This window comes from Lepisma saccharinum, chromosome 6, assembly GCF_977018435.1.
Source record: "Lepisma saccharinum chromosome 6, izLepSacc3.1, whole genome shotgun sequence".
NCBI lineage: Eukaryota > Metazoa > Arthropoda > Insecta > Zygentoma > Lepismatidae > Lepisma > Lepisma saccharinum.
This window is the reverse complement of record NC_139234.1, coordinates 73,240,907-73,253,664: the sequence shown is the minus strand read 5'-3', so window position 1 is coordinate 73,253,664 and position 12,758 is coordinate 73,240,907. Positions and strand designations below refer to the sequence as shown.

At 42.9% G+C, this 12,758-nt stretch overlaps 1 protein-coding gene across 6 annotated transcripts in view; it reads left to right on the top strand.

Annotated features, from left to right (window-relative positions):
• LOC145988882 (uncharacterized) overlaps nucleotides 1-12,758 on the top strand; it is a 273,840-nt gene that overhangs the window by 62,749 nt on the left and 198,333 nt on the right. For all 6 annotated transcript variants that reach the window (XR_014441799.1, XM_083124157.1, XM_083124155.1 and 3 more), the window contains exon 3: nucleotides 4,385-12,157. Coding sequence is in view for 5 of the 6 variants with exons in the window: in XM_083124157.1 (XP_082980283.1) it covers nucleotides 4,385-12,157 (7,773 nt within the window). In the remaining variant the exon portion in view is untranslated. The remainder of the gene's footprint in view (nucleotides 1-4,384; nucleotides 12,158-12,758) is intronic.

Below are 12,758 nucleotides of genomic sequence, written 5' to 3'. Positions count from 1 at the left end.
GGAAGCTCTTACTGCAATTAACACTTTTTTTTTTCGTACCAAAAAATTGCAGTTACAATAATATTAAAACGAAGCAAATAATTTTGTGACACTAAATAGAGAAAAACGTGTTATTTCTACAAATGCATTAATTTTACATTCCACTGAAGTTAGTTCCCCGTATATATTTACTTTCCTGTTGAAGTTACGTTAAAAAAAAAGTTGTATTAGCTGGAGAACTTTGACATTTAAAATTTTTTTCTGTAATGGTTCAGTCAAAAACTGAAAGCCCGTGCACAATTTGAAAGGAACATTTTTTATGAGTGAAACTGAATATTTAGAACCTGATGAGACAATTTGGCTCGGGAATTCTTATTTTAATGGTGGCTTATTGATTTTTTAGGTTAGCGTCTCATGAAATTGTGAATACAGAAATAGCGCTACGTTTTCACCTTGAAACCTTTGAAATATAGTTTCTGGTTTAGGAGAGGCCGGGAGGCAAATTTCGTGACATATTTTGTGACCACGATATCTGCCGTAAAATTAGAGATTTTGATTTGGAAATTTAAATGCTTCTAAGTGCATTTGAATATATGAAACTTAGGAAGGAGTTTGTGGTTGGAACAGGATTAAAAGGATAATACAATTTACGAGTGTACAAAGTGCCTGTAATGAGTCGCGTATTATGCACTACCTTGGCCACTTTCCACCATTTGTTTTTCTATAAACAGGAGCTCTTTTTATGCTATTATCGCGATTTAATGTTTGATATACGATACTTTATTAGATAATGTTTATTGATACACAGAACACAACACAGCTACCTGAACGTAGATTCCTCCTATTTCACAGTGCATAGTGGAGTGCATAATGGTGGAGCAATTTGACACGTTGATGTGTCAGCTGTCTGATACGTGCTTTCAGTTCCGGGACTCTTGCAGGAAGAAGACGGACAAAAAACTAGATCCTTAACGTAGCTCCATAGAAAAAATCACTTAGGGTTAGGTCTGGAGAATAAGGTGTCCAGGAGAGAAGCTTCCGATCAACGTCGGTCTGCTTCTTCCACGGACGGACGCTTCCCACTGCTGCACCCTGTCTCCTGAAACTGTGCGAACCACCTAGGTTAAAATTGTTTTATTTCATGACCTGCCCACAAAAGGTAATTGAAACCCGACAATCATTTTGAATAACCCTACACTTGTCCCCTGTTATTGGCTACATAACCTTGACGTAAAAGATAGTAAATAGAAAAATATGTAGCTTCCTTTCCTTCTTGAATCGCTCATTGTAAGAAGCACCATTAATGAATTCAGAGAGCGAGGTCATCCCTTTTACGCAAGTGGACATTTTGCTCTTGCCTTCATTTTAAGCCAAGGATCCTCATTAAAAACGTATCTACTAAGTTGACAATTTGATGGATCTGTAGGTAATTGCAAAGAGGCTGACACGCAAGACTTGCTGCAGGCATTATTCCGGAAAGAAAGGCGTAAATTATTTGCAAAGTAGCATGTCTTTCTAACAAAGATACTGTTCTTACATAATGAAAAGAAGGAAGCAGACAAAGTGGTTGCATTTGATGTTCCAGAACATTTTTTTTAAAAAAATAACATCTTTTCATGGCAGTAACATTAATTTAGAACCCCGTCAAATTTTAACAAATTTCAATTAATTTTTATTATTTTTTTTCAGTTTTTCACACTTCTCAAAATGTACCTTGAAGTTGTCACAAATTACATAAGTTTCAGATAAAATTACAAATAAGGTGTTAAAAAGTGTGTGCTTTTGAGTATATTATTTCAAAAAGCCCCAAAATAAAACTCCTACTTAATATTTCCCCAAACAGATACATTTTCACGAAAGCTGCGTCCCCGAAAACGCTCCACTGAGTACAACCTTGATACCATTTTATTTTATTTAAAATTTAATGAAAATAGTGCAGGAATAATCCAAGCGGATGGTAGATGTATATATTCTGGGCATGCAAAATGCGAAACAATTTCACCTCAAGCCAACATTTGATTTTGTAGAGTTATGTGCAATTCTACTGTATTGTTTATTTTCTTAATATTATGAAGGCAAAGAACAACTGAATCTATGACCAGGATTGGACTAGCTGAATAAATCCTTCAATGTGGGGTTGCGGTTCCAAGATAATGGCGCTCAACCAGGGGCGTATTTGAAATATTATGTCGGGGGTTCTTCTTGCAGCAATTTCGTAGCTATGGTGTCTACAGACCCCAAACATCATGATTTCTTTTAGTTTTATCTTGGCACACTACTTAGTAACTAAACTACTTTAACAAATAACAATTTTATTGCAAATATGAATTTCTATAAAATAAGAGCCTACTTTTATATAAATAGTTTATAATAAAATAACGATTTGTATAATATTAGTAAGATAAGAAAGTAATAACAATATTTTCTTTGGATTTGAGAACATATTATGGCTGGGGTGGGGGTTCAGGTCCGACAGTCACCCCTTAAATACGCCACGACAGTGAACATAAGTGTGGTTACCTCAGTCAAGTTTATGATCTCGCCAGGAAGGTTTCATTATCGAGTCCGGGCATGGGTGTTGTATATAATCTAATTCTCATTGATCCTCATTGTCGCGATTAGCCTAAAGAGGAAGATACAATAAGACAAATATTGAGTGCAAATGCAAAAATAAAAATTCAGTTGAAGCAGGAGAATTTATTGGGCAATGTTTTTCCTTATTTGCCTTCTTCTTCGTCGTCTTCGCATGTGTGCTTTAGTTCTGCGAAACACCAAGGACAAGCTCCACCCACCTCTTCTTCAACAATTAAGTGACGTAAGCTTTGTTTGTTCGCTTCCTTTTCGCAAGTTTTTTTCCCTCCCATTCTTCCTTTAATTCTTTTCTTCGCCTTGTGCACATCTTAGGATGCAATGTGACAGATTTCAAGGTTGGAACTGCATAGCGAGACGCCTCGTTGATGAACAGAGAGAAGATTGTGCAGAAGATTCTGGAAAACATAAGATGTTCTTCTGAACGCTACTAGCGCCACAATGGCAGAGGTGGCATAGTACACTCATGCGAAGCCAACATGTTTCTTTAACAACATCTATGCAGAGACTCTTTCTTTTCATACATCATCATTATTAGTAGGTCATGGTCGCAACACGATATCAGCAATAATCTCAAATACAGTACGTGTTGAATAACAAACAATTAAAAGGTTTTTTAAGTCTTTCTTGATAATACACTGGGTGAATGCTGTCGGTTTTCAGCTGTTGCACTGAAAGCACGAAATTATACTTACATCATGGAGAAGTTAAAAATTGCTACAAATATGATTATTATATTTGGAAGGGTATAGATGAAAATTTACCTCTGTTGCCAGGTAAAATTGAATATTTTGAGGGAGACATCCCTGGCTTAATTCATATGTTGTTTACTCTACGACTTATTTCACCTAACCCTCATCACTTATCCTTATTGTTGAGATAGAGAAGTAGAAAACAAACACACAAAAAAGAATAGAAATAGGTAAAGTAGAGTAATTTTTCTACTTCATTCGGTTATGTTCAAATGTAGCATCATGTCCAAGTACAGAAAAATATAAGCATATATGTTAGTGTGGGTAGGTAGGTATCAATGTAGACATTATGAGTTTTATACATTACACAGAAACACACTTATTTATTTGAATTAATAAAACACATTTTTGGTTAGGCTTTTGGCAACCAAAAACAAAATAATTGGTAACCATTACAAAATTTGGTAATTTTGACCAATTATTAGGTCTAATATGCACCAGTAATAAAAGTATTTGGTACTGATGAATACTAATTTATATATCGTCAAAGCAAATATCAGAAAAGTTTTCTTCATTTATTTCAAACAATGAAAGTATTCTTTCCTCTCTGTGTGCATTATCTCTCTCTCCCCTCTCTATCTCTCTCTCTCTCTCTCTCTCTCTCTCTCTCTCTCTCTCTCCCTCTCTCTCTTCATTCCCCTTTCTTCTTTTAGGGAGTGTTAGAGGATGTTGGTTGTGTGTGGACAAATCAGTGAAATGAGGTTCGTGATTGAAGGTCCTATATCTTATTTTTCGACGACTGTTCATAATTTTAATTAGTTGTGTTGGGTAAATAGGACCAACAATGTCGGTGATTAGGTGATTTGGAATAGCGATTAGATAAAGTAGATAAAAGGACACACATGAACCGGAGCTATCGTAGACTTCAATATAGAACCTTAGCCGTTATTTCTGAGTTTATATACACGACTGGGAGGCCAAATATGAACCCATCATATGTTTGTGTTAAATAAAAAGTAAAGTGCATAGCACCGCGCCATGAAGGCGTATAGGGGGTGTGGGGGTAACATATTGTGAATGTCTGCTGTAGCGTTGTAGTTCTTATTATGTCTTATCCTTTACAGTGGCAATCTACAGATGACTTTGGAAGGAAGAAGGAAATCAGAGGGAGGATGTATCGCCTTCGCGAGCAGAGACTGAAAGAGTTCTACACCACCGGAGAAGTGGCGTCGGATATCCTAAACAGCCCCGAGACCAGGCGACGAAATCGGCAAGAGGATGAGATCGTGGTGAGGCAGACGTACAAGCAGGGAGTATGCTGTGGCGACGGAGGTAGCGAGAACATCATGGAAATCTCCAGCAGTTCTCAAGATTCCTTGACGGACAGGATGAGGCAGAGGAGCGAAAGATACCAGCAAGTGATAGAGAACGAGAGAAACGACCGAAGAAGTTCGGAACACGTTGAGAATATCATGGAGACCGGGACAGCTAGCGAGACAATCAACAAGTCTAACGGATACGCTCTTCACTCCCAATCTTTAGCCGATGAGGGTTTCCTGACAATGAAATCAAAGGAGATCAGAGACTCAGAATCGCCAACTCGCGAATTCCACGACGGAGGCTCGAGGAAGGATAACGAGCAATGGTACGAGGAGAAAACAGTCCAGTACTCTGGCAACACTGGTGACGGTGACGTAATTGTCGAGGTGACCACTGTGAAAACCGATGACGCTCCTGAGGGCGTCACCGTGACGAGATACCACACCGACCAGAAATCACGCTTGCCGAGAATGGTCACTTCAAGCAAGCAGGCGGTTAGCAGTATCTACTCTACCAGTGGCACGGGAAGCTCTACTAGTAGTCGTAGCACCAATGTAGTATCTACCAGCAGCAGCAGCTCTCATGTCAGAAGAGGGACAGACAGTGACGGAGTTGTGATTGCGGAAATATCAGTCAGGGACTCGTCCGGCGACAAGAAGAACCAAGACACTGTCACCGAAGAGACAAGTTCCTCCAGGATCCAAGAGACCAGCGCCAAGGCACGCAGTGACGAATCCGAGAAGAAGGTGGAAGTATCCATCATGAAGGAGCTCCAGAAACTGGACTCTTTCCTTGCTGAAAACGCCGGTTCGACTCCCGTAAGTCCCTGTGCAACCTTTGATACAACTCGTGACAGCAACTGGACCGTAGTGTCCTCAAAGAAACAAAATGGCTCTTCTCGCGACACGGAGGAGTTTGTGTTTACGGCAGGAGCAGCTACAGACAACACTGACTACGACAACAGTAAAGTGACTACTGTAATAACCAGGGAACTGAAGGACAATGAACCGCAAACAGTATCATCCGGAGTTGCAAAGTCGTATTCTGTAACAAAGCATGGTAGGATTGAAGTGAAGGACGGTGGAGAACCGGAAGTAGTAGAAGTTGTCAATGCTACAGAATCCACAACGAAATGGGAAGGCAAAGGAGATGCCATAGAGATAACATATCAGCAGAAGAGAATCAGCACTGATGTGAGTCCAACGCACGAAACCTTTGCAAGGTCATTGAGATCTTCTAGTGCGTACGATTCATCAACCAGATCATCCTCCAAAACTTCTTTGGAAGATTCCAGGAGATGTTCTCGGGGTAGTCCCGAAAGGCCACGTTCAAGAGATTCGGTACTGACATCAGACACGTACAGTAAGGAAAGAGTGTCTCCAACAAGGTCCGTGAAATCTATTTCCAGCACTTCGACGAGATTCAGCGAGACAACACGCACAGACAGAAGAAACCTTGAGAAAGACTCTGTAAGAGTTTCGCCCACAAGATCTGCACGATCCAGCCCAGAGAAAACCATCACGCGCGATAGAACATCCCCAACAAAATCTCCGGAGAGAAAGATTCAAGAAGTAAACGTGAGAAGCACATCAACCACAAAGAGGAAGTTGTCTACAACCGCTAGCCGAAGTAGCCCTAAGAGATCAGCTACTCCCAGAGCATCCCCCAGGGCAAGCCCAGATAGAGCAAGCGACAGAGGGTCTCCTGGCCGAAGAAGCCCTCACAGGGACACCATCAATGGCTATAGTAGCAGCAGATCGCCGTCGTCAAGTCCGAACAGACAACCTGCCGTCAGAGACAGAACTAGCCCTAGCAGAGCATCCCCTCAAAGAGCAAGTCCAGCCAGAGATAGTAAGGACGGTTCTCCAGTCAGGCTGAGCCCAGAGAGGAAGCCCTTGAATGAGTATCCAGCACGAACAAGCCCTGCAAGAACATCTCCTGACAGGTCTGCTCAGAAGACCTCAAGGCTTTCCTCTGGATCAACAAGTCCAGATCGTAAGTACCTAAACGAGTACCCGGCTAGAAGTAGTCCCACAAAGGAATCACCAACTAGGAAATCGAGCAGACCAGAAGTCAAAGAGGGACCCGATAAACGAAGCCCAGAAAGGAAACCGTTGACGGAGTATCCATCTCAAGGAACAACTGATAAAACTCCCTCGGATGGCAATACACCAAGCTATCAGAAACCTACTAGGTCAGCTACCGAGAGAAAGCTATCGACTGACAGTATACACCGTAAGAGTATAACTAAACCCACAGGGAGGGATTCGCCTTCGAAGACAACAACAACAAAATCAATCGATAAAGAATCTCCTATTAGATCTAGCCCAGAAAGGAGTGTTCCGATGAACCCAAGAGATGGTATCGATGATGACGAAATCAATGTTAATGAAGTGAAAGAACAGGTTGACATTCGAGCTACTATCTCTACGAAGAAGACTAAGAGAACAAGAGACAGTTCCAGCTCGTCAAGCGAGGAAGAACCAGAGGCTGAAGGTGTGACTAGAATTGAAGACCACGCGGTGTCAGTTGTAACAGGACAGACAACTGTTAGGGAAGATTACGATTCTTGTTACAACACTACTCGTGTAGTATCAAATGAAACTGAACTCAAACGGCGAACTGATGCGGTTTCACTTGATCTGGAATCAACTGAAGAACACAGGATATCTGATACAGATAAACTTCATACAGTCCGTGACGATACTTCCGTGACAAATAGAGGTTCTGTGGACATCAGCAGCGAACATGTAACCACCTCAGTGATTATGGCTGGGCGAAGGTCGCATGAAACAAGTCCAGATAGGGTCCCAGTCGGTGAGAGGTATCCAACATCACCATCCAGAGACGAACCAACTCGTGGAGATATTCCGGTCACAGAGGATGACTCTGAAGAACCAACAAGAAGTTCGAATTTCAAACCTGAGATCTCAGAACAGGACAAGCCTCAAAAGGCGCCTGAAGATAGAACAAGTAAACCAGCAGCTAAACAACCACCTGAACGAAAATCGTCCCTAAAACAGCCAAGAACAAGCCCAGAGAGAAGATCGCCAATAAATGATACTCGAAATACCGAAATAAATGTGACTGCAAGAACCTCCCAAACGAAAGTGGAAGTAAGAAAAGATATAACGCGTAAAGTATCAGATACTAAGCTTGCGTCCAAACAAAAGGAGGAACCGAAAAGAAAAACATCTAGCACGAAGGAAGTGCCAAAACCATCATCTGTTAGTCCAGAGAGACCACGGAAACAGTCCTCTGGTGTAGCACCACAGAAAACTATCACCAAGAAACCTGTCGAAGGGAAAGAAGATGAACCGAAGACCAGGAGACCAGAAAAGAAAATATCGACATTGTCCCTCAAGAACAGTCCAAGAAGCAGCCCTGAAAGACAGTCGCCAAGGCGAACCACTTCTCCATCGTCAGAAAAGCCAAGGAATTTCGTATCTCCGGACAGGCCTCAAGAACGACGTCAATCGCCAAGTCAGCCACTTAAACCCACCATCAGAGGCCATTCTCCATCAGAGAATACTACTTCGAGCAGGTCACCTTCAACGAGTCCAGAGAGAACTCGAAAACCAACTTTTCCGTCCAAGAAACAGAGGGAAGTGAATGGCACATCTAGATCTCCATCCTCCAGCCCAGAGAGAGCTATAAAACCAGTTAATGCTTATAACAAGCATAAGAACACTTCAGAATCTTCTTCCTCAAGTCCGGATAGATCAAGAAAACCATCAACAAGTCCGAGTAGGTCAAGTAAACCAATAGCAACCCAAGAAACTCCAAGGTCTCCATCGTCTAGCCCAGAGAGGCCCAGAAAGTCTCTAACTAGCTTGAAGAGACCCCAAGCACCACAGAGTTCTGGATCATCACCGTCTACCAGCCCGGAGAGGGTAAGAAAATCCTTAACTGGAACTGATAAGCTTTTATACCGTAAACCATCTCGACATAGTCCAGAAAGGCAGACTGGAACAATGCAGCCACTGGAAGGAAGTTCCAGATCTCCTTCGTCGAGTCCAGAGAGACGAAGGCCTAGTTCAGACACTGACAGAAAGAATAAACAACCTGAACGTCCATCTTACCTTGTTAGCAGACCAGACAAGAAGAAACCAAAGTCAGATGAACCTGCTGCAGCAAAGCCTAGTCCGTCAACTACTATTGGCAAACCAAGCAACGAGAAACCTCTGAGAACTTCTCCAGCTAGAACACCACGAGAGAGCCCTAGGAGGCAACTGGACAACACGGACGACGAGTATACAGACAGATCGCTCTCAGCATCCAGCCCAGAAACAGTGAAGACACTGGATTTGGCAAAACCAGTGGAATTCGATATGGAATTCAAACAGGTAGACGAAGATGAAGAAGACATCATTGTCTCAGAAGAACGGAAGAGTAGCGGAGTGTACGTTCATGAATTCAGCAAAACTGACACGACATACACTAATGAAGACACTGACGATAAGCCTGTATCTCTATCTTCAATAACAACTATGAACTTCAGTAATAAACCATCCATAACACGTTTGACAAACGTTAATGCGATGCTGGATAAGAAACATAATGTTTCAATGGAGTTGGAAACCACCGATATTACCGACTATAGTGTGACCGTCCAAGATGATGTTGAAACAAAGCAACCCCATGTCAGAGAGCCTAAATCTCAAACCTCTGAGGAACCTCTTAAGCAACCCAAGCCGAAAGCCACAGTAACAACTTCACGTGTTGGTTTGGCTAGGAGCAAGTTCGAAAAGAGCCAACAAAAGCAAACCGAAACAACAGTGGGGAGAAGAACTGCCACACATACATCTAAGATCCAGTCTCCAGGATATTCAAAAATCCCAGGTAGAAGGGAACCAGAGTCAACTCGGGAAAGAACTGAGACTCCTACCAGGGTAACACGCAAACCAGATACTCAAAAAGCACCACAACAGAGAACACCATCGCAATCGAGCATAGGGCGTCCAAAGGCTACCGACAAGCAGCCTCAGAAAAGAACACCATCACAGTCTAGCATAGGAAGGCCAAAGACGGGAGACATTGCTTCTCCTAAGTCTCGTGAATCGACACCACAAAGGATACCTGTAAAGAAATCTCCCGCAGAAAGTTCACCTCTGTCTAGAAGACCAGCAGATAAACCGGACAGATACAGCAGAACAGACAGCAACAGGTCTCTGAAGAAAGACACTGAAACGAGAACAACAGTCACGAGGGTTACAAAACAATCTTCGAGGCCAGAAATGAAGTCTCCTTCAGTGCGCGGTACTGTTGTTACCCAGACAACACGCACGACAAGAACAACACCAAAACAACCATCCACAACGGAGGTTACGAAGAAACCCATCAGAGGGAAGGACGATGTTGGAAAGAAGGAAACGGTAATGAAACCGACAGATATCACCAGAAAAGTGTCCAAAACCGAAATCACACTAACAACACTCACCAACACAGAAGTGAACGGGGGACTGCGATATTCAGAAAGAGACGATGCCACAAGCAGTAGCGATGAGAGTGATAGCCCAAGATATTACATAGAGACAGACAGAAAGAGTTTCGAAGGTGTAACAATAGAAGAAATTGCTAGCGACGACAAGGGCATTTACAGAGATACCTCTGATGTTGAGTTGACAATTTCTACAGAGAAGTATGACACAGACAGTTCTATAGATCATACAGTGAAGTCTAGAGAAACATCACCTGATAGTATGGTGCGTCACACTTACAAATCCAATATAAATCAGCAATTCGATGATGTCAGAAGGTATAGTAGAGACGAAGTTGTTGCGAGTGTAGATGTTTCTGAAAATGTCACATCGTTGAAAACTGTGGACACCAGGGAAGACGAGTATGCGGTTGAGAGGCCTGAAAGAGTTGAGGAAGACAAACCAAGGAGATTCTCCACAGAGATATACGTACAGCCCGCTCCTACAGCTCCTAAACTCGAGGACGATTCAGAAGACACCGAGCCATCTTCTTTGACAGTAGCTGACCGGGTGACACGTTTCACAAGAATACCACTTGGGAAGACCAAAGTGTCTCCTAAGCCTAAGGCTGAGCCGGAGGTTACAGATAATTTGGACAGTCCAAGCGCAGTGAAGAAAGCTAGGAGTATGTTTGAAACGCTAGCCAAGAGCCCTTCAAGCCCTAAGCAGATTGATATCTTAAGCAGGCCATCCATATTCCATGCTAGGAGAGGTCTGAGTCCTAGCAGGCCTCAGCCTACTTATGAAAGGCCTACAACGCCTATGGAAACGGATGATTTGAGTGATGATGAGATTCGAAAGATATCGCGATCATCTATAGATAGAGACATCACGTCTAAGACCACACAGAGTTCTCTCTTTGCTAGTAGTGTTGAAACTGAGTCTACTAGGTATGGCGAGGAACCTGAAGAGTCTGGACGACCTGAGACTCCAACTAGACCTGGTAGGAAGCCTTCCCAGGAATCGCCAAGGACAACATCCCCAAGCACGTCTCCTAAAGAGCCTGAGACGACATACCACAGAAAACCGTCTGTTGAATCTCCAAGACATACTTCACCGATCAGATGTGCTCCTAAGACTCCCAAAGAGACTGAATCTCCTAGAACAACATCACCTACCAGACCTGACACGTCATACCAGAGAAAACCGTCTATAGAATCTCCAAGGTCCGTGTCTCCAACAAGACGTGTTGAATCTCCAAGACATACTTCACCGATCAGATGTGCTCCTAAGGCTCCCAAAGAGACTGAATCTCCTAGAACATCATCTCCTACCAGGCCTGACACGTCATACAAGAGAAAACCGTCTGTAGAATCTCCAAGGTCCGTTTCTCCAACAAGACGAGTTTCCAAGGAGGCAGAATCTCCTGTCAGGAGACCGTCTCAGGAATCACCGAGAACAACATCTCCGACCAGATCGCAGAGGAAACCTTCCCAAGATTCCCCGAGGGAGATATCCCCAAGCAGGGCCGCTCCTAACAGAAGACCTTCACAGGAATCCCCCAGAACCGTTTCTCCCCAGAGAACCTCGTCAAGTCGGCCAGTGGTGGAATCTCCACGTAAACCTTCGTACGAGTCTCCAAGACTCAGTTCACCAACCAGGACACCCAAGGAGGGTAACTGGACCACAAGACAAACACCGTTCGGCCCGTCCAAGGTGTTCTCCAACCGCCGCCCGCAGGAGGAACCTCGCAGAAAACCCTCGGAGGCAACTCCTGAAAAAACACCGTCGCCTCCAAACAAATCCAGCACACTTCCTCGTAAAGTTTCTCACGATAAACCATTATCTGTAGATGAGAACGATACACCGCGAGACACTTCACCGGCCAGGAGAGATAAGAGCGAGCCTAGAGATACTAAACCCACTGATGACGTAGAAGCAAAACAGTCTTCAGATGCAAGCCGTCCCGCACCGGAAGGACGACGATCTAGCGACCGTACGGTTCCTACACTGAACCGTAGCGGCAGCAGGGTGGAAGCTCTTGTGAACAAGGTAGAGAAACGCGCTACCGAGACAACCACAAGGAAAACGATGGAGGAGAGCACCACTTCCATCTCTATCGAGGAAATCACAGACATCGTCCTGCTGGAGAGAATGGTAAGTACACTGAACTGTACTATTTGTCTCAGGTAGGATGAAAATCATGAACTTTTATTTGAAATAATCATTTTTGATTTAAATCGGATTTTTTAAGAAATTTAAATCGATTTTAAAAAAAGGGGTTTAAAATTACTTGTATGGTTTTTGGTACCATACACAATATTTTTTTTAATAGAAACGCTTCTTCTAGTAAACAGCCCTGTAAAATATTTCAACAATTTGATTACAGCAAATAAAAAGTAATTTGTAAATATCTATTTTTTTTTCTGTTTCTGCTACTCTATATGCAGTGCCTTTCACGATCGAGTCTTCCGCGGAGCGGCGGCTATTACACCGGGCAGCGAGAGCGCGTCTGCCGGCAAACTGGATGCTACATCCGCGTAAATGGAACCGCTAGCTATGTAATGAAATAAGCTCGTACAATTACCCTTGTTACAAGAGGTGCTGAAAATCATGTCCTCCTGCATCCACACATTTACGGCATATATTTAAGGAAATTTTCAGTAACACAAGCAGGTCCTCTTCCGAAATTACTTCAGATTATCTCCTGATGTGTTCTTTCAATTCTTCTAATGTATGGCTTCAGATTCAAAAGCTT